We start from the raw sequence: 20,941 nt of genomic DNA, 5'->3' as shown, positions 1-20,941 counted from the left end.
ACTGCTCTTCTCCTTTGGGACTCACGCGTGGCCATGGGTAGGCCACGGACTCAGCCAGCTGGGAAGTCCCAGGGGACTGGGAACCCACCCGGAGGACACCGAGGGGCAGGGGCGGTGAGGAGGGCAGGGCCGCACAGCAGGACAGGGAGGAGGCACTGGGGTCCTGGAAGCGCCCGGGGTGTCCAGACGGATCCTGACTCGGGCCAGGAGGGGAGCAGGGGACCTGGAGGGATGCTGCTATTGAGCACCACTGGCCGGAGCAGGGCCAGGCCTCTGTTGCAGCTCCTTGCGGTGAAGGGGCTGGTGCAGTGGTCACGGCGGTGACACAGCGTTGGCTTACTGCAAGCATGACCTTTCTCTTGCTCTGCTGACCCATCTTGCCTGCGGAGGAAGGGATTGTTGAGGAAGAGGAAACATTTTAAGTTCAGAAAGGGCCGGGAGTGGGGCAAGCCCCTTCCAATAGCCACCCCTGTGTGTTTCCCCAACACTTCCCCTGATGCGATGGGGGCGGGGTGCGTGACCTCGCTGGCCTGTGCCCCCGGGGCTGCCACATGGACCCTTGACACAAGCCGGACGCCTCTTCCGCCTGCTGCATCCTGACCTGGGCACGCACAACGCCGCACCCCCTCCCCACCACGGACTCCAGGGCAGGAAGGGGAACAGATTCCAGACAGGAGGCCTGCGACCCCTGGGATGCGGGCTGGGGACCTGGGGGCTCTCTGCGTGGGGACCGAGGGGCCTGCTGTGCCCGGTGGGGGCCCTGCAGCACCTGGAGTCTGGGTGGGGACGAGGGGGGAGCCTCACAGGCCACGAGAGGTCCTGGGGCTACCCTGAGCCCTGGATGAGGAGGTGGGGCAGCGAGGACAGCACCTGATTGAGAGCCTGGGACAGGGAACCCTCCAGAGACCTCAGCCCTTGACCCGCGAGCACCTGCTAGCACCTATCCAGCACCTGCCAGCACCTGCCCAGTACCAGCCCAGCACCCACCCAGCACCCACCAGCACCTGCCAGCCACCCGCCCAGCACAGGTATATGCTGACAGTGAGTCTTTAGGTCTACCTCCTGCCAACCCAGTCACCCAGTTACAAAACAGTAGGAAAGAGGAATTTCTGAGAAAGCAGAAGGAAGCTGAGATGGGGACAGGGGACCAGAAGGTGGGGCCGAGCTCTTCCAGGACCCACCTCCGGCACCCAGGCTTCACCCTACAATGGTCAAGGCTCTGGCTACCTAACAGCACTTCCCAGCTCCTCTTGCCTGGCAACCACACACAAACACGTCCCCGAAACTCAAACATGGACCAAGACCACTACAAGGTTCCTGAAACTGGAGCCCCCCAAAGCATGGTTCCCGTGACCACCACCGTGATCAACATCCACGGTGACATGGTCGTGCCCAACCACATCGTCTGGTCCCTGTTCAACACCGTCTTCATGAACTGGTGCTGCCTGGGCATCATGGCCTTCGCCTACTCCGTGAAGGTGGGTGGGGGTGGGAGGGGGAGTCCCCGGGGTGCGGGGTGGGGGCGGGGGCGCCTGTACCTGCAGGGAGGCTGCAGCAGCCCTGCGCCCAGGGTCCCACGGGTTCCCCTATTGACCGATACTGGAAACCACATCCCTGGGCTGCGCGTGTGGCCCCAAAGCCCCCCCAGGAAGAAGAAAGGACTTCGGGGGAAACTGAGGCCAGGGAGGGGCCAGAGCCGGGCAGGGGCAACCCCGGGGTGTCCAGGGGGGGCCGAAGGCCGAGGAAGGACGTGGAGGCCCCAGAAGGGACAGGCCCCGGGGCCCCGACCTGCTCAGGCTCCAGGGAGGGGGACTGAGGTCCCGGGTGGAGGTGAAGGGCAGGGCCCACCAGGGCGCCCCTGAGTCCCCGGTCTGGGAGGACCCGCCCCTCACCCCACTGTCCACGTGTCGTCCCCAGGCCAGGGACCGGAAGATGGTGGGCGACCTGACCGGGGCACAGAGCTTCGCTTTCACTGCCAGGTGCTTCAACATCTCGGCCTTGGTCGTGGGCATCATCCTGGGCATCATATCCATTGTCCTCCTGGGCATGGCCTACACCGCGACCTATGGGGCCCTGTTACAGGCCATGCAAGAGAGGCGTCGCTACCACTAGGCGCCCCAGCAGGACACCACGGGCCCCTCCTCACCCGCCGGCCGCGCCCCAGCCCCCAGCCCTCTGCTCTGGGTGCACAGACCAGCCTGTGTGCAGCCGACTTCAATAAAGTGCCATGTGTGTGATGTGCTGTGACCTCCCTCCTGGGGGGGTGGTGCAGGGAGGCCCCGGCGCCCTGGGCCTGAGCACACCGGCCTCCTGCCCAGTGTGGGGCTCCAGGGAGCGGGCACGTCCCCGGGCTGGGCTGGCTGCTGGCCGCTTGCTAGGAGCAAGGCCTGGCCGGGGTCCTGGGGGGTCCCTGACCCAAGGACGCCGCGAGTCCAGCACAGCCTGGGTCCCGAGGGTGAGGCTCCACCTCCCAGGTGTGTGGGAGCCGTGGGGTCGGGCTGGGGGGGCACAGAGCTCTCCCCTGTGCGCTGACGGCAGAAGCGACAATCACACCCCGTGACTAAGCCCGTGGACAGGAAGCCTGAGAAGAGGGACCCGTCCCCCCACCGTGGCCCGGCCCCGCAGGATGCAGCAGCTGCCCAGGGCCCCACCAAGGGTCTCCTGGCCGCTGGGGGTCGTGGGGTTTGGGTGTGAGCTGGGGCCAGGGCCACACGTGGGGCGTGGGCTTGGGGCGTGGGGCCGTCCTTGGCTCCTTGCCCCTGGCAGGGGGCGCTTGGCTCAGGCAGTGGTGTGGGAGGCCCCAGAGGGGGTGGGTGCTGGGCCCAGTCTACATGGCAGCCTGCAGAGACTGCGAGAGTGCGGGGGCCGCAGGCCGATGTCCGGGTGGGACCATGTTGGGTGCCTCGCCTGGGGTGTCCAGGCTGCCGGGTCCACAGTGGGGCAGCCCTGGCCTGTCTCCCTCCCTCAGCAGCCTCCAGGCCTGGTTCTGTGCTCCCTCCGGCACCCGGAGGAGGGACCTGGCAAGGCCCACCCCCCTGTGTCAACCTCCGTGGTGCAGGGCCCTGGGCAGCTGGCTGCCTGGGATCCCGCCGGGCCAATACCGGGGAGCCCAGCAGTGCGCCTCCCGCCTGGTGGGGAGGAGGAGGGACGTGTCTGGGCACTGCCGGGCTGGTCTGGGTGGGTCGGGGCGGCTGCCTGGGGCAGCTCCTCCCTGCCTGGACAGCAGCTCTGAGGAGCGGCCCTTGGCTCTGGCCACCTCCCGCCGCCTTCCCACCCGGCCCTGGTGTCCGGCCTCTACTTGTCCGCTCTCTACTCCGACTGTGGCGCCTCATGCCCAAGCCTCCCGCAGTGATGGGCTCGCCACCTGCCGTCCTGCCAGGGCTTTTTCAGTCCTGAACCCGGGGACACAGCAGGTAAAGCTGGAAACCCCACAGGAGGCTCCGGCAGGCAGGACGATGGTGGGCACCCCACTCCGCGTCTGGGGTGAGGGGCGCCGGGAGGCAGGTTTCAGCCTTCTCACCCATGACGCGAGCAGACTGGCTGGCGGGGCAGGCCCGGCAGCCACCTGTGCAGTCAGTCCCTGCTGCCCACGGCCAGCAGGAGGGGGCTTGAGACCAGTGTGTCACCCTGGGAAGAGGAACAGCGGCCAGTCTATCCTCCAGTAACTGGGCACAGGGTGCTGGCCCCACCTGCCAGCCAGACCCCGACCCAGGTGGGCCCCGGAAGGCCACGTGGAGCTGCAGACCCAGCCGGCCCAGGCCAGAAGGTGCGCACGGCGGTCTGCCCAAGTCCTTCCTTCCTGTCTCGAGAAGCACGTGGGCCACCAGGGGACGTCTGGCAGCCCTGCCCACCACGAGCGGGGTTGTGTCACACGTGCCAAGTCGGAGCTTGGAGAGGGCCCAGCCCTAACACTCTAGAGGATGGGGCGGAACATTCCAGATCAAGCAGGCAGTGTGTGCTGCCCGCGTCCTCCACCCCCGCTGTCCCACACTGTCCCTCTGCTCCTGCCTGGACGGCAGGGACCCCCTGGACCCGGAGGACAGGAAAGGAAGAATTGCCAGTCTGCTTGTCGGGGCGGAGGAGTGTGAGGCAGAGAGCTAGGCACGCCTGTGCTTGCACCCCGGCGCCCACGGGGCCTTGAAGATCCTGGGGTGCAGGCTGCGAGCTCCAAGAGGGGGAGCTGGAAGCTAAGGGACGCACCCGGAGCGGCGCCAGGGCGCCAGGGGGTCGGGGCTGATGGAGGCCTGAGGACACAGGCGGCCGCCTCCACACACGTCATATTTGGGACGAGACCCAGGCAGGACCCGGGGGCCTCCCGCAGCACCGCGCATCCGCTTCCAGGCAGTTTGGTCGGCTCCGAGCTCCGCGGGCCGCGGTGCCAGGAAACCCCGAGAACCCGCCAGTGCACAGATCCCACAACGAGTCCCTCGGCGGGGCCTTGGCCGCCTGCAACTCTGGCCCAGCCGTGAGGGGAGGGCCACTGCACCGCCCTTGGGGAAGGGGCCTCCTGGGAGCCCCTGGGCCTCGCCCTCACCCCAGAGGCCGTGTAGCCCACTCCACGCCACTGGCCTGTGTGTAGCACAGACGACCTAGGGGCGGCGGCAGCCCCGGGGCCAGCGGGGGTCCACCCGGCCCTCCCTGACCTCCCCCCATACCGGGCACCAGGGCCAGGTCCTCTCCCCGGGGCCCAGTGCTGGGTCCGTGGGGACACCTTCAGGGTCGGTGTGCGGCCACAACACCAGGACCACAGCGCCCTGCATCTCTGCCATCTGGCCACTCCCGACCTGCGTCCCAGCATGAGCCGCTGGGGACACGGGAAGGAGACCCTCTCCCAACTCCGTGGGCCGCTCTTGTGAATCAGTACAACCAAGAGGTCACGGAGGGCTCCAGGGGGCCCACGTGGTCAGAGCACAGGTGCGGCCCCGGCTGGTGCCGAGGGTCCAGGGACAGGGGGGCGAGGGGGGCAGAGGGCAGGAAGCAGCTGGGGGCGCCCTGGGGGTGTTACACAGTGAACTGGGAAACGCGAGGCTGGACTGGGGTGTGGAGCCCACTGGCCCCCAGGCTGTGGCGAGAGCTCCCAGCGGCCCAGGACTGCGGACAGCAGAGGACCTGCAGCCTTGGCTCTCGGGCGGGGCCGTGTCCTCGCTCCCAAGCTGAGCCGACCGACCCCTGAGAAGGGGGCGCAGGGCAGAAGCAGAAGGGGAAAGTCCCCACTTCCTCCATCACTACCACACGACGACCACAGAGCAGGTGGGGGTGGGGGTGGGGAGGGAAGGCAGGGGTGCGTGACCTCGAAGGCCTGTGCCCCCGGGGCCGCCACATGGACCCTTGACACAAGCCGGACCCCCCTTCTGCCTGCTGGGTCCTGACCTGGGCACGCACAACGCCGCACCCCCTCCCCACCACGGACTCCAGGGCAGGAAGGGGAACAGATTCCAGACAGGAGGCCTGCAAGCCCTGGGATGCGGGCTGGGGGCCTGGGGGCCCTCTGTGTGGGGCCTGAGGGACCTGCTGTGTGAGATGGGGGCCCTGCAGCACCAGGAGTCTGGGTGGGGGCGAAGGGGGAGCCTCACAGGCCACGAGAGTTCCTGGGGCCACCCTGAGCCCTGGATGAGGAGGTGGGGCAGCGGGGACAGCACCTGATTGAGAGCCTGGGACAGGGAACCCCCCAGAGACCTCAGCCCTTGACCCGTGAGCACCTGCCAGCACCCACCAGCAACCACCAGCACCTGCCCAGCACCTGTGTAGCCTGACACCAATCTTTGATTCTGCTTTACACCCTCCTGGACCCAGCCAATTCCCAATTCTCTGAGCACCAAAAAATAAATTTTCAGAGAAAAGGAAACCACTGGGGAAGGTGGGGCCCAGAGCTGCCTCTCGCGTCCGCCCCCCACGAGCTGCATCACCCACCATGAGCGGCAACCCTCTACCATCCGGGGGGGCACAGATCCTGCAGGTGGAGCAGAGCTCATCAGGGGTCACAGCCAGGCAGGGGGAGCACAGCCCCCCCCACAGTGAGAGCCTAACCAGTGGTAGGCAGGACCCCCAACCCCCAGGTCACTCCAATGGACTTCTCCTCTACAACCACCCCCCCCCCAATCTATGAAAGATCTTTGTTCCTCTGTTTTGGGATTTTTGTACAGTTTTGCCATCGTTTGCCTTTCTAGAATTGTAATTTTCTACTCTTCCCGATTAAACCTATTTGGCAAAATAAATAAATAAATAAAAATAAAATAAACCCATTTGGCGGTCAAATAACTGGCAGCTTTAACCTTAGTTTAACCCAGTTCCAACGTGCGCGGGATGGACAGCAACAGGCACTGAGAAGCCTCAGACCCCGCAGGGCGTCAGCATCGCCTCCATTCCCAGCCCTTCTGCCCAAGGGTCAGTGGGTCGCACGGGCCAGGGTTCATTTTTACCAACTGTCCCTGGACCCTTGTCACCAGCCGGGGCCGCACCTGTGCTCTGACCACGTGGGCCCCCTGGAGCCCTCCGTGACCTCTTGGTTGTACTGATTCGCGAGAGCGGCCCACAGAGTCCGGAGAGGGTCTCCTTCCCGCGTCCCCAGCTGCTCATGCAAGATCGCGGGTCGGGAGCAGCCAGATGGAAGAAATGCAGGGCGGGGGTGGGGAGACGTCCACGGCCGTTCCAGGCACAGCACTGTCCCCACGTCGGCCGAGGTCCCCAAGCCAGGGGTTCAGAACCTCGCCCTTAGGGTTCCAGGTGCGGGGGGGGGGGGGGGAGGTGGCCCGGGTCGCGGGTGGGGCATCGCCGCGGGCACGGGCCCCGGCCTGAGGGGCAGGCACAGTCACGTTCTCGAAGCTCTGGGGAGGATGGTCACAGCTGGTGTAACCTTCCCTAGCTGTGGTGCCGGGAGCAGGGTCCTGCTAGGGTCGACCCTCTCATGCCGCCTACAAAGCCCTTCGAGGTGAAGCTTTTGCAAATCGGAGGACGGAGCTGAGGCCTCCCGCAGGCCAGGGTGGCCCACGGGCAGTTGCTGGCTGCGGAGCGCGGGGCAGAGGGGCTCCACCCCTGGGTGCTTCCTTGAGGCCACGCGCTCTGGGCCACCGGGTGCCCGGGCCCCAGGGTGGGCGGCGGGATGAGGCCGCGGAAGAGCCTCAGAGGCATCGAAGCACCTCCCAATGGTGCTCTGGAGGGAACAGTCTCTTCCGGCCACGGGGGCAGCGGTTCCGGGAGGAAGACGGACAGGCGTCCACCCCGAGACGCCCGGGGTGGCCCAGGTGGGGGCGGGGAAGGGAGGACGGACACCCTCTTCGGCAGCAGGGGATCCGTCAGGTGCCGAGGATCCGGGAAGGTGGGGCTGCCCTGCCCACCCGGCCGGGGTCTAACCCCACTGGCCTCTTGGGGCCGGGATCGCCTCCTTCACCGACTGGACGGCTGATGGGCCAGCGTGCCCCCCTCCACCCAGGGTACCCCGAGTCTCCCCCGTGCATCCACGAGTTAGGGCGCCGTGTGCGGGGCAGGGACGCAGGACTGGGGAACTGCAGCCAGGGCCCCAGTGCTCGGGGTCTGCCTTGGGGCAGCCACGGTGTCCCCGATACGGAGGCCACAACACGAGGAGGTGATGATGTGACCCCACTCGGGGCAAGGGTACACCCCGACTCGAGAGCAGGGGCCAGACCTTATAGCGCCAGACGTAGAGGCTGTGCTCCCGGCAGCGGGTGTCCCGCCACCTTCCCCGCCACGGGGTCCCTGGGAGCTAGGAACAGCCTGAATCTACTGCCGCTCTTCCCCACACGAGCCCACCCGGCACACGCGCCAGAGCAGGTGCAGGCGGGCGACGGGCCGAGGGCGGGCAGCGGGGCCACGGGCGTCTTCAAGGGCCCCCCAGCGAGAGCGCAGCAGGTCACGGGCACGTGCTTTATTGACACCAGCGCTAGAGGGACCTGAAGGTGACAGTGCGACGGGAGGGGCCGCCGAGGCCTCCGGCACCGACTAGGACCCTCCGTCATGTTTTACCATCTCGAAAACTGTTTCGAAAATCACCAGGGAGCCGGTTGAGACAAGAATGACGAAGGTGACGGTCAGGAGGAGGCCCAGGACCAGCGCCCAGATGTTGAGGCACCTGGCGGTGGAGGCGAAGCTCTGCGCCCCGGTCAGGTCGCCCACCATCTTCCGGTCCCTGGCCTGGGGACGACACGTGGACATGGGGTGAGGGGCGGGTCCTCCCAGACCAGGGACTCAGGGGCGCCCTGGCGGGCCCTGCCCTTCACCTCCACCCGGGACCTCAGTCCCCCTCCCTGGAGCCTGAGCAGGTCGGGGCCCCAGGGCCTGTCCCTCCTGGGGCCTCCACGTCCTTCCTCGGCCCTCGGACCCCCTGGACCCCCCGGGGTCGCCCCTGCCCGGCTCTGGCCCCTCCCTGGCCTCAGTTTCCCCCGAAGTCCTTTCTTCTTCCTGGGGGGGCTTTGGGGCCACACGCGCAGCCCAGGGATGTGGTTTCTAGTATCGGTCAGTAGGGGAACCCGTGGGACCCTGGCTGGGCGCAGGGCTGCTGCAGCCTCCCTGCAGGTACAGGTGCCCCCGCCCCCCCCCACCCCGGGGACTCCCCCTCCCACCCCCACCCACCTTCACGGAGTAGGCGAAGGCCACGAAGCCCAGGCAGCACCAGTTCACGAAGACGGTGTTGAACAGGGACCAGACGATGTGGTCGGGCACGACCGTGTCACCGCGGATGTTGATCACGGTGGTGGTCGCGGGAGCCGCGCTCTGGGGGGCCCCGAGGACCACCACCTCGTGCTCCTCCTTGAGCATCTCGTAGGTGGGGGCGCCGGAGGCACAGGCGCCTGGGAGCAAGGGCCGAGGGGCGCGGCTCATGGTGGCAGGTGCAGCTCGCGGGGTGCGGACTCGGGAGGCAGCTCGGGGCCCCACCTTCCCTAGTGGTTTCCTTTCCCCAAAGTTTCTGTTTCCTGGCTTTTCTGAAAGTGGTGAACTGGCCGGGTACCAGGAGGGTGGCCCCAGAGCCCGGTGTCAGGTTACAGGGGGCGGGGCGGGGACTCGCTGAGGACAGGCGGTCCTGGCTCCCTCCCTGCTCAAGGGTGTGCAGGGGGTCCCCGGGCCTGTTCCCCCGCCTCCCACTCCCCGCAGCCTTGACCTGCCCCCGCGGGTCTCGGCTTATTACTATCCAGGGTGGAGACGGGCCGCCTGCGGGTGCTCCCTGATCCCAAGGAGCCTCCGCTGGAGCTTCCAGTAAACTTTGGAAGACTTGTAAAATAGGAGACTCGGGAATCACACAGCACAGGCGTAGCCTCAGCACAAGGTGTCAGGTTGTCAGGTGCCGGTTGGAGGCCCAGGGACAGGTGGAATGGGGTTGGGCCCGGGGGAGCGCAGGGAGAGAGAGAGCAGGGCCCTGGGGGGAGCCCTGGCCCTGAGCATTTGGGGAGCCGGAGCACCCAGGAAATCAGCAGGCGGCCCCAGGTCACCGGTCGGCAGGCAGGGGGCAGGGTGACTGCAGGCGCCGGCCTGTGACCTGGGTGCCTCTGAGGACCTGGGACTTGTCTTCCAAGGAGGGGACAGGAGCCAGTGGGGGAGCTGGAGGTTGCTGAGGGAGGGAGCCGGGCCAGGGCTGCCCCACTGTGGACCCGGCAGCCTGGACGCCCCAGGTGAGGCGCCCGACATGGTCCCACCTGGACACCCGCCTGCGGCCCCCCGCACTCCCGCAGCCTCTGCAGGCTGCCATGTAGACTGGATCCAGCGCCCACCCCCTCTGGGGCCTCCCACACCACTGCCTGAGCCAAGCGTCCCCTGCCCAGGGAGAGGAGCCCAGGACCGCCCCACACCCCATGCCCCACACCCCACGCCCACGCCCCACGTGTGACCCAGGCTCTGGCCCCAGCTCACACCCAAGCCCCATGACCCCCAGAGGCCGGGAGACCCTTGGCGGGGGCCCTGGACAGCCGCTGCATCCTGCGGGCCGGGCCGTGGTTGGGGGACGGGTCCCTCTTCTCAGGCTTCCTGTCCACGGGCTTAGTCACTGGGTGTGATTGTCGCTTCTGCCGTCAGCGCACAGGGGAGAGCTCTGTGCCCCCGCAGCCCGGCTCCAAGGCTCCCACACACCTGGGAGGCGGAGCCTCACCCTCGGGACCCAGGCTGTGCTGGACTCGCGGAGTCCTTGGGTCGGGGACCCCCCAGCTCCCTGGCCAGGCCTTGCTCCTCGCAGGTGGCCAGCAGCCAGCCCAGCCTGAGGATGTGCCTGCCCCCCGGAGCCCCACACTGGGCAGGGGGCCGGTGTGCTCAGGCCCAGGGCGCCGGGGGCTCCCCGCACACCCCCCCACCCCGCCCCGGGAGGGAGGTCACAGCGCGTCACACACAGGGCACTTTATTGAAGTCGGCTGCACACAGGCCGGTCTGTGCACCCGGAGCAGAGGGCTGGGGGCTGGGGCATGGCCGGCGGGCAGGAGGGGCCCAGGGAGTCCTGCGGGGGCTCCTAGTGGTAGCGGCCGCTCTCCTGCATGGCCTGTAACAGGGCCCCGTAGGCCGCGGCGTAGGCCATGCCCAGGAGGACAATGGATATGATGGTCAGGAGGAGGCCCAGGACCAGCGCCCAGATGTTGAGGCACCTGGCAGTGGAGGCGAAGTTCTGCGCCCCGGTCAGGTCGCCCACCATCTTCCGGTCCCTGGCCTGGGGACGACACGTGGACAGTGGGGTGAGGGGCGGGTCCTCCCAGACCAGGGACTCAGGGGCGCCATGGCGGGCCCTGACCTTCACCCCCACCTGGACCCCGTCCCCTTCCCTGAGCCTGAGCAGGTCGGGGCCCCGGGGCCTGTCCCTTCTGGGGCCTCCACGTCCTTCCTCGGCCCTCGGCAGCCCCCTGGACACCCCGGGGTTGCCCCTGCCTGGCTCTGGGCCCCTCCCTGGCCACTCGCCCCATCAGGCTGAGCAGCGTTCAGGGTCGTGGCTTCCTCTGTCCCAGACTGGGGCTCCAAATCTGATGTGCTGAGGCTCCAGTGGGGAGGAGAGCTTCTAGGGATGGTGGGCGCCGGGGATCCTGCCCTCCGCTGGCACCACGTGCGGCCTCCCCGCGCCTCCCTAGGGCCGGTCACACGGGCCGCGCACCCCCCACGAGCACGTGGGCTCCCCCCCAGCGCCCTCTGGGCGGAGGTCCCCGAGGTTGGCACCCCGGGCGGAGGCCCCGGCCCGCACCCACCCACCTTCACAGAGTAGACAAAGGCCACGAAGCCCAGGCAGAACCAGTTCAGGAAGATGGTGTTGAACAGGGACCAGACGACGTGGTCGGGCACGACCGTCTCCACCGGGACGTTGATCACCGTGGTCGTCGCAGGAGCCGTGCTCAGGGGGGCCCCCCGCACGTCCACCTTGTTCTGCATCATCTCTCGTGGGGAGGCGCAGGCGTGCCGGGGGAAGAAGAGTGCAGGTGGCCGTGTGGCCCCGAGCAGGTGTGGCAGGGAGCTGGGCCAGGCCTGGGGGTAGGTTGGGCTTCCCTGTGGTTTCCTGGTGCTGTGCAGGCTCCATGGGCAGGGGCTGGGCAGGGCTGCTGAGGCCTGTCACTCACTGTCATCTGCCTGACTCATATCTTATTGGCCTTGGTCTATTGTCCCGTCAACGGCCTCACACAAGGTGCTGCTGCACCCACTGGCGGGGTGGGGGGGGGCTCCAGGGCTCCAGCACATTCCTGCCTTGCAGCTGCGGGCCTGGCGCTTAGGTGCAGGATGTGCGTGTGGCACCTGACGTGGGTGCCCTCCAGGTCTGCCGTCGCCACCCGGGGCCTGTGCCCAGCGCCTGGCGGTCACGGGTCCCCGTGCCCCCCTCGGGGCTGCCCTCCACAGGGCTGCCACGTGTCTGCGCATCTGGGATTCTCTCTGGGCTCGTGTGCTGCAGCCGAATCTCAGGCGTCTTAGCGTCTGCGGCTGCTTCATTCCTCACTGGGGCGCCGGAGACCCTGTCGTGTGGACGCAGGGCCTGTTTCCTGCAGAGGTGACACGCTGGCGCGCAGCTGCTGGCGCACGGGCCGCTGTGGGCGACATGGGGCATGGCCGTCCTGGGCACCTCGCAGCGACTCTGTGTCCCCTGTGGGCGTCTTCCCTCTGGGCTGTGTCCTCTGTCACCACAGCTGGCCCTCGGTCCTGGGGTTGCAGGGAGGTGACCTGGCCCCGCTGGCCGCCCACAGCGCTCAGCTAGTGCCCATGTCCCGGGGTGCCCCGAGCACCCAGGCCCGCTGTGGGTGTGCGTGTGTCCCCCCGGGATCAGGTGCCAGCCACCAGGACCGCGGCCTGCCCGCCACACCACTCCCTGCGCCCCGCTGGCCCTGCGGCTGGTGGCCTTGGGCTCCCCTGAGGCCGCGGAGGACAGCCCGCTCCGGGCAGACGTCCCAGCACTGGGTCCCTGCCTGCCGGGAGCGCCAGGCCTTGTCCTGTCCCCGGTCCCCCGCGGGGCGCGGGGCGGGATCCCAGGAGCTCAGGACTCTGGGGCCCTCGCCGGGTCTCCCGCAGACGCTCGTGTCCACTTGATCCACTGCAGCGACGTCCTCCTCAGCACTGGATCTTCCACGTCCGCGTAGACGCGGCCTGTCCCCTTAGGGACGGCCGGTTGGGATGACGCCTCGCGGCTTCCTGGGCCCCGAGCCCCTTCCCTCAGCCCCGCGGCCTTGGACCCGGCTCTTTGGGGTCCTTTCCCGTTGTCCAGGCCACGTGGGGCTCTTGCTGGTGCCTGGCAGCTGCTCCCTCCGGAGCGTGGGCCGTCTTCCCTCAGGTGTCTCAGTGGTTTCTGGTGGAAACTCGGTCCGCAGGACATGCGGCAGCAATCCCGGCTCTGGTTTCCGGTTCCCGGGTTCCTGCTTGCCTCTCCCTCTAACAAGAGTGCCTGGCTTGGGTAGTTTTTCTCTCCCGTGACCCCAGTCCAGGGCCACATGGCGTGTTGGCAGGGACTCGGGACCACGTCTCCCTGAGCCCCCCTTACTGGCCACTGATCCCTCTACCGTTTCAACCCTGCCTTGTTGTATAAATAGCTCTGCAGATTAATCCAACCAAGGTCTGGTTCCTTCGAAGGAATATTTTCTGATGTGAATGTTTGATGTTTTTCCTACCCCAGGAATGTTCACTCCACCTGTGTATTCCAGGGTTCGTTCTGTGGATGAACTGACCCACAGCTGAGATTGTGTCTTCCCTGAGTCCCGGCCTGTCCCCCCTTTATCGCGGGCTGCACCGTTTCTGAGAGTCCCCTTGGCTTGAACCTCAGGCTCTGTTGCAGAGGAAAGCAGTGTCTGGGGGGAGAGGTCAGGAACTACCTGCTTCTAAGCCCTGCCTCTCTTCCCAGCAAGACCTCTGAGCCACTTTCCTGGAGCCATGGTGGGAACTTGGCTCTGAGGAGCCGAGCGCTCAGTGGACAGAGAGCATCGCTCTCAGGACCCAAAGGATAGCCAGGGTCCCCCATCTCTGTGCTGCAAGGTCCCAGGCACAGCTTCTATGCAACGGTGGGGATGGGGAGCTGGGCAGAGGGAGCCTCAGTCTCTGGACTTCACTCTCCTGGGGCTCCGCAGGGACTCAGCAGTAGGCAGCCAGGCAAGCAGGAAGCAGGATGAGGGAAGTCCCTCCTCCCAGGATGAAGCCCTCCCGATGCTGCTAGGGGAGGGGAGCCCTGTGTCTGGCCTCTTCAGTCTGGAGAGGAGTCTGCACCTTGAGGACCTGGCAGAGTGACGGTGGAAGGGGGAGGAAGAAGGAGGGAAGGGGAAGGGAAGGGAAAGGAGGGTGGGGAGGAGGAGAGGGGATAGGAGAGAGGAGTGGGGGGGGGAGGCAGAGAGTGGGAGAGGGAGAGCAGGAGGAGGAGGGAAGGGGAAGGAGGGAGAGGGAAGGGGAGGGAGGGGGAGGGCAGAGGAGAAAGGGTATAACCTTCCTTCCTAGTCAGCAGTTCTTACTGTTCTAAGTTTTCATAGACATTCTTGAACCGCAGTTTCTTCACCTGCTGGTCGTCCCTAGGGCCGTCTCGGGGGCCTTACGCGGTCACATCCTGTCACTGGCGTGGCTGCGGCGTGGGCCACACGGGGAGCCGTTCCGAGTGTGTCCGAGGCATTTCTCTGTGGTCTGACAGCCTCACTGACCCGGAGGGAGCTCCAGGGCCCTGGGCCCGGTGAGGGCAGCAGCACCCCCGGAGAGGTCGTGCCTCCCCATGAGACTGGGGCGAGGCGGAGGCTGCCTGGCCCTCGGCTGGGGTGTCCACTTGGCCTGCGGGGTGCATTCCAGGACCCGGTGGGAGCCTCCGTGCTGCAGGCGGGGTTGCCCGGATGGGCGCCGGTCGCGCCCCGAGTGGGCTGACTGCCCTGGGAGCACCTCACCGCCCCTGGGAGCACCTCGGGTATTCTGAAAACGGTTGGCTTTCATGAGGTGACCGGAATTGGTCGCAATTGGTCAACTTCTTGTGTGTCCCAAGTGACACAGGTGGAAAGTGGCCCAGGCTGGTGAAAACCTCGCAGCTCCCCCCCCCCCCCCCCCCCCCCCCCCCCCCCCGCCGACTCTCCGTCATAGCCGTTGGCTGCTGCCTGGCCCGGCCACGGCTCCAGGTGTGGGGACACGGAGGGCTGCGGCTTCGGGAGCTGCAGCTGCAGGGACAGGCCACGAGCCAGGCTATTCCGCCGGGAGACACCCGCGGGGAAGGAGGGCAGTGTGGCCCCCGCGGCGGGGAGTCGGGGTGCAGGGGGCACTCCGGGCCCCCAGGCCGGGCTCAACCTGGGCAGGTGCGGGGGGCGGTGGACGAGACACCTCCTCCCCGCGCCTCAGGTTTGCCTTATACTCCTTCACTCGTGAGTCATTTCCATTCATTTATTTAATATTTTCACATATGAGCTTCGTGTCTTTCTCGGGATATCATTTGCCACAAGGGTTACGCGTGTTTAATGTACATAAATATATTAACGAAATATTTCTGACCGGACAGGTATCTTACCGATCTGTTGCGTCAGGATGACCTGGAAGTCCTGCTGAGCAGGAGGTGGCGACCAGGCTGGGGTGCAAGCCGCCAGAGGCTTGAGGCTGGGCCCCCACAAAGCCTCTGGCAAGGACTGGGCGGCTGTGGGCTGCAGGCACTGAACGTGGGCACCCACGGCTCACACCCACGGCTCGGCAAGGGCAGCTTAAGCACTGTCGGTGGCCGCCCGGACACAAGGCCACGGGGTGCAGCAGGAGCACCCCGACAGCAGTCTCCCTGAACGAGAGGGACGAGCCGCGGGCAGGGGCCTTGTCCCCAGGCCGCCAGATCCTGTCGCCGACAATGGCCACTTTCGGACTGGAATTATCGGGCAAAGAGTCACAAATCCCTGGCGCACACACAGAGGGAAGCATTCGGCCCGGGCTGCTCCAAGGGGCCGGACTTGCTAGACGAAGGTTTCGGGTGTGATCAAGAAACCCCAAGAACTGGTGCCCAACAAGTTAGACAAAATATGAGAATGGTGTTCTACTAAGGGAGACTATAGAGAAGGAGAAAGCACTTTTACAAGAGCCAAATGGAGATTCTGAAGTTGGGAAGTGCATTCATGAGCTGAGAAATCACACGGGGCCGGGAGCACATCTGACCCACGGGAAGACTCTGTGGGCGAGCATGATGGCGGGTAATTGGGGTCACCCCACCTGAAGAAGGCAGATGAATTGGTTCGGAGGCCTGTGGGACGCCAACCACGGGACCACGTGCGTGTGAGGGCCCCAGGCAGGCGTGAGAGAAAGCACAGAACAAGCATTTGAAGAAAGAATGGCCAAAAGCTTCCCAGATTTGATGGGGGAGAAAAAAACCACACTAAACCTCACGTCTAAGAAGCACCACGAATTCAAAGAATGACCCCGAAGAGATGTGCATGCAGACGCGTCATAGCCAAACTACCAAAAGTCAAAGACAAAGAAACTCAGGCTCATCCCAGCGGAAAGTGGTGTCTCACTGGGACATCGTGTTGCATGTGACTCAGGAGGCTCGACGCCTCCTCGTGTGCTTGCCAGCCCTCGGACACCTTCCCTGGAGACGTGTCGAGCCGGGCCCTTTGCCATTTTGAACTGGGTCCCCTGTCTTTTTCCCGTAGCCGTATGCTGTGTGACCCCTTGAGCCCGTGTGTAGGTGCCGTGTCCGTAAGACTTTGTTTCCTCTGGATCATCTGACCTGCTGGTATGCAGCCGTCCTCGGGATTTCTGTAGTTCTGCTACTGGTGATTATACTGTCCCCGCTTTCGTGTCTGATTTTAGAAATCTGAGATTTTTCTCTTCCTAGTGCCTCTTGTTGGACCCTTGCTCACGGGTGCCAACGTGTCCCGGTGGACGCCCCAGAGACTCAGACCCCAGACAGGTAGATGCAACAAGCAAGAGGGTTTATTGAACGTTTGCACAAACGGGCTCTCCGCCTCAGAGGTGGCAGAGCGCCCCGATTAGCAATTACAGGCATCTTTTAAAGGCAAAAAACCGCAGGAGTAGCATAGCATTCGGGTTATGACATGATTGATTTCTTTGAAGGTCAACACGACCATGTTCAGGGACTTTTCCAGTCAGGGCCGGGTGGGGGGGGATAGTTTTCTTATCTCGGAAAAACAGAATGTTTTTGTGGCTTGAATTCATGGGAGGCGCCTGGATGGGCTGCCTCAGGGTTAGGCCTGGTCCCACTCACGGGGAGGGGGGTGGGGGGGGTGGGGGGGGTTCTTCACCTCTAACTGAAGGTTTGTCAATTTTGTTTGTCTTTTCAAAGAATCCATTTTTAGTTTTGCCGATTTTCTTTATGCCTGCCCTAAGCTGTGTCATTTCCTTCCTTCGGCTTGCATTTTACTTTGCTTTTTTTTTTTCTGGTTTCTCAAGGTGAAAACCCACGTATCGATTTCACATCTTTCCCCTCTTTAAGCGACAGTCTCTACCTGGAGGCGTTCCCTCCAAGCGCTGCTTGCCCTGCCTCCCCAAGTGTTCACACATTTGGGTTTGGTTTTCACTCATCTCCAAGCACTTTCTGGTCTATCTTGTGATAGACCCTATTCTTCGGGTCTCTGGTTCCGCGGGGAATGTCTCTGTTTTCCTTCTGTCACAGAAATCTAATTGTATTTCATTGCGGTCAGATAATATATTTTGTACGATTTCAACCCTTTTGCATTTATTGAGAATTGTTTTGTAGCCTAACATGTGTCCCACCTGAAGAATATGTCGTGTGCCCATAAGGAGAACATGTGTTATGTTAAGTCTAGTTGGTGTGTACTTGTGAGGCCACCCACAGGATGACGCTGTTCCCCCCCAACCCAAAACTTTTGATTCAAATGTGGAATGTGATGAGGACGCACATCCAAGGGACCGAGACTGGGTGTATTTCTCACACAATGACGCATTATGGGGAGAGCAGGGCAGTCCCCAGCAGGTCCAAGAAGGGCTTGAGAGGAGCACCTGGGGGACTCAGTGGTTGAGCGTCTGCCCTGGGTCAGGGCGTGACCCCAGGGTCCTGAGATTGAGTCCCACGTCGGGCTCCCCACATGGAGCCTGCTTCTCCCAAAGCCTGTGTCTCCGCCTCTCTCTGTGTCTCTCATGAATAAATAAATAAAATCCTAAGAAAAAAAGGAAAAGAAACAGCTTGGGAGAGTAGAGCAAGGAGGCTGTTCAAGATTTTTATGGTGGCCTAGGGACTGGGGCCGGGGCACGATTTGCCAGGCATGGTTGGAACTCCCCCGCCCCGCCCCTAGTGCCAAAGGAGGCAGCACCCAGGCTTTCCTACCAGCCTGAGGCAGAGAAGGAGGAGAAGGAGGAGACTTAGAGCTATCAGCAAAGAAAATGAAATCAGACCCTTGATCACAAGTCACCCCTGCTACCCAACTTTGACTGAATCATGCCTCTTTCACTTAACTTGAGCTTCCTTGAGGGACCCACCATGGCACTCTACGGGCCGCTTGAGGAGGCAGAAGCCCCGTGGAGCGCCCCATTCAGAAGCCCAGCCCTGTGTATCTGAGAAGTGAAACAAGTGTCTTTTCAGTATCAGGCTCTGGAACCCTGACAGGGACGAGGAGTGTCTTCAGAGCCTGTACGGTGGTTTCCGTATACACATGTGCTCGTGTGTCGTGTTTTGAGGCATCTGTGAGGCAAGAGATTCATAATTCAGTTCTTTACCCCCGAGTCTGTAAAATGGGAAGGTGGGCCCGTTGTTGGCCATGGCATCTGGTGCTGACTCGATTGCCTGTTCCCCTCCATCCACATCCTTTCAGGGACGTCCCAATAGAGGACAACAAGCAGCAGCCGTCCTTGAGCTCCACCATGCACGGTGGGGGCTGTGCCATCTGTAAAGTGTCCTAACGCTCATTGTGGTTTATAATTTTTATATCCTGGGGATCCCTGGGTGGCGCAGCGGTTTGGCGCCTGCCTTTGGCCCAGGGCGCGATCCTGGAGACCCGGGATCGAATCCCACGTCGGGCTCCCGGTGCATGGAGCCTGCTTCTCCCTCTGCCTGTGTCTCTGCCTCTCTCTCTCTCTCTGTGACTGTCATAAATAAAAATAAAAATTAAAAAAAAATAATTTTTATATCCTGTTCATGGATTGGTTGTTTTTTTTAAAGATTTATTTATTTATTTATTTATTTATTTATTTATTTATTTATTTATTTATGATAGACACAGAGAGAGAGAGAGAGAGAGGCAGAGACACAGGCAGAGGGAGAAGCAGGCTCCATGCAGGGAGCCCGATGTGGGACTCGATCCCGGGACTCCATGATCATGCCTTGGGCCAAAGGCAGGCACTAAACTGCTGAGCCACCCAGGGATCCCAGGATTGGTTGTTTTTTCATTACAAAATGTTCTTCATTGGGGCATCTGGGGGGCTCAGTTGGTTGAGCGTCTTACTCTTGATTTCAGCTCAGGTCACGATCTCAGGGTCCTAGGATGAAGCTCTGCATTGGGCTCCACACTTCGTATGGGGTCTGCTTGAAAGTCTCTGTCTCCTTCTGCTCCTCACCCCTTTCACACACTTTCTCTCAATAAATAAAAAAAAATCTTTATAAAAAAATACCCTCCATTATACCTGGTGATAACTGCCTTAATGTCCGTGCTGTCTGACGATTAGTCGCACCAGCATAGGCCTCTTCTGGTCACTCTTTTCAGGGTGTTTATCTTCCCAACCTGTGTGTGTTGTCAAATCTGAAGGTTATTTCTTGTATATTGTCTTTATCCGGATCACATTTTTGTTTTTCTACCCCCTTCTAGCATTCTGTCTTTTGATTGTTTTACCCATTTACATTTAATATGATTATTAAGTTAAATGTGACTTTGATTTACCATTTTTTCTAAATGTCTTATTTCCTGTTTTCTTTATTCCTCAATAACTGCCTTTTCTGCATGAAATATAGATCATTTGAATTTTAACTTCCTTTTCATTGATTTTACTATATATTTTTTGCAAGTTTCTTTTTTTGAAAAAGTGGTTGCTGTGGGGATTAATATTAGCAGTTTAACTTTTAATAAACTGGCTTGAAATAACCCAACTTAATTTCAGTGATATCCAAAACTTTTACCTCTGTGTAGCTCCACTCACTCCTCCATCTTTTGCAACGTTTTCATCACATATAAATCTTTATTCAGTGCGTATATCTGATATAAATATCAGATTTAAAATGTTTCTTAATGCCAATGCCTTTTAAATCAGAAAAAAGTCACAAACGAAAATACATTTATACTGTTTCTTATATTTCCAAATAGAGTTACTTCTATGGATGCTATACTTCTCCCTGTGTATCTGCATCACCATCTACTGTTTTTTTAATTTCAGCCTAAAGAACTCTTTTTAGTATTTTTGTTGGCTGGTTCTGCTAGCCTAGAATTATTTCTGGTTTTGTTTATCTCGTAATGTCTAAATTCTCCTTTACTCGTGTGGCTACTGTTGCTGGATATGGGATTCTTGATTGACGGTGACATGTCAGGGCAGGAGCGGGTCTCCATTGTTCTTATGGGGCATCCCTTCCCATCTTACTGAGGATTCCCTGTATGTGATGAGTTGCTCCTCTCTTGGGGCTTTCAAAATTCTCTCTTTGGTTTTACTTTCAGCAGTTTGGTTATATTGTGTCCAGGCTGGGTCTCTTTGCATGAACCCCCTGTGGATTTGTTGAACTTACAGGATATGCTTTTCACCACATCTGGCAAGTTTTCAGTCCTTATTTCTTTACACACAATTTCTGACACTCTTCTATCAGTCCTCTCCTTTGGGGATACCCATTATGCATGTGTTAATATGTTTTATGGTGCCCTACAAGCCTTTGAGACTAACTTAATTGTTCTTTTTTTGTTGTTCTGTTTTTCAGACTGGATTACCTCCGTTGACCTACCTTCCCATTCACGGACTCTTTCTCTGCTGCCTCAAATAGGCTGCTGGCCTCTTCTGTGAAATTTTCATTTTGTGGAGGGTACTTTTCCACTCCATAATTTCTATTTGGTTCTGTTTGATGACTTTTATCTCCTTATTGATATTTTCTATTTGATGAGAGTTCCTTCTCATACTTTGCTTTATTTAATGTCGTTTCTTTTTGGTCTTCAAACAGATTTCAGATAGCTGATTTAAAGTCTTTTCCTAGCAATTACAATATCCGGGGTTCCTCAGAGATAGTTTCTATAGACTCCTTTTTTTTTTCTGTGTATGGGTCATAGTTTCTTTTCTTTTTTTTTTTATTTATTTATTTATGATAGTCATACAGAGAGAGAGAGAGAGGCAGAGACACAGGCAGAGGGAGAAGCAGGCTCCATGCACCGGGAGCCCGACGTGGGATTCGATCCCGGGTCTCCAGGATCATGCCCTGGGCCAAAGGCAGGCGCTAAACCGCTGCGTCACCCAGGGATCCCGAAAATTAGACTTTTTACATTTTTTTATTTTTCACAAAAACTGGACTTCTAATATAATACAATTTGACAAGTTGAGAAACCTCTTCCCCAGGGGGACTATTTTCACCTCTTTGTTGTTATTGCTTCTGTTGGTACTATTCTCTGAAGTAATT

At 61.2% G+C, this 20,941-nt stretch overlaps 3 protein-coding genes across 3 annotated transcripts; 1 reads left to right on the top strand and 2 right to left on the bottom strand.

Annotated features, from left to right (window-relative positions):
* Positions 1-1,292: 1,292 nt before the first annotated feature.
* On the top strand, positions 1,293-2,112 carry LOC121471548 (interferon-induced transmembrane protein 1-like). The gene is made up of 2 exons (XM_041722353.1): positions 1,293-1,478; positions 1,918-2,112. The coding sequence occupies exons 1-2, from the start codon at positions 1,293-1,295 to the stop codon at positions 2,110-2,112; spliced, it is 381 nt and encodes a 126-aa protein (XP_041578287.1).
* Positions 2,113-7,867: 5,755 nt separating this feature from the next.
* Positions 7,868-8,949, bottom strand: LOC121501414 (interferon-induced transmembrane protein 1-like). Its single transcript, XM_041773429.1, has 2 exons — positions 8,587-8,949; positions 7,868-8,148 (listed from the first exon to the last, which is right to left on the bottom strand). The coding sequence occupies exons 1-2, from the start codon at positions 8,833-8,835 to the stop codon at positions 7,957-7,959; spliced, it is 441 nt and encodes a 146-aa protein (XP_041629363.1). The 5' UTR covers positions 8,836-8,949; the 3' UTR covers positions 7,868-7,956.
* A 1,386-nt stretch (positions 8,950-10,335) lies between these two features.
* LOC121501415 (interferon-induced transmembrane protein 1-like) lies at positions 10,336-11,438 on the bottom strand. Its single transcript, XM_041773430.1, has 2 exons — positions 11,170-11,438; positions 10,336-10,639 (listed from the first exon to the last, which is right to left on the bottom strand). The coding sequence occupies exons 1-2, from the start codon at positions 11,347-11,349 to the stop codon at positions 10,445-10,447; spliced, it is 375 nt and encodes a 124-aa protein (XP_041629364.1). The 5' UTR covers positions 11,350-11,438; the 3' UTR covers positions 10,336-10,444.
* Between the last annotated feature and the right edge of the window lie 9,503 nt (positions 11,439-20,941).

The sequence above is a fragment of the Vulpes lagopus genome, chromosome 11 (assembly GCF_018345385.1).
Source record: "Vulpes lagopus strain Blue_001 chromosome 11, ASM1834538v1, whole genome shotgun sequence".
NCBI classification, from domain to species: Eukaryota; Metazoa; Chordata; class Mammalia; order Carnivora; family Canidae; genus Vulpes; species Vulpes lagopus.
The sequence above is the reverse complement of the archived record's forward strand: the minus strand, read 5'-3'. Positions and strand labels throughout refer to the sequence as shown.

Coding starts and splice junctions, on each gene's coding strand:
- LOC121471548 (XM_041722353.1), top strand. CDS start 1,293: ATGGACCAAGACCACTACAAGGTTCCTGAAACTGGAGCCCCCCAAAGC. Junction 1,479..1,917: donor CCTTCGCCTACTCCGTGAAG/GTGGGTGGGGGT, acceptor TGTCGTCCCCAG/GCCAGGGACCGGAAGATGGT.
- LOC121501414 (XM_041773429.1), bottom strand. CDS start 8,835: ATGAGCCGCGCCCCTCGGCCCTTGCTCCCAGGCGCCTGTGCCTCCGGC. Junction 8,149..8,586: donor CCTTCGCCTACTCCGTGAAG/GTGGGTGGGGGT, acceptor TGTCGTCCCCAG/GCCAGGGACCGGAAGATGGT.
- LOC121501415 (XM_041773430.1), bottom strand. CDS start 11,349: ATGATGCAGAACAAGGTGGACGTGCGGGGGGCCCCCCTGAGCACGGCT. Junction 10,640..11,169: donor CCTTTGTCTACTCTGTGAAG/GTGGGTGGGTGC, acceptor TGTCGTCCCCAG/GCCAGGGACCGGAAGATGGT.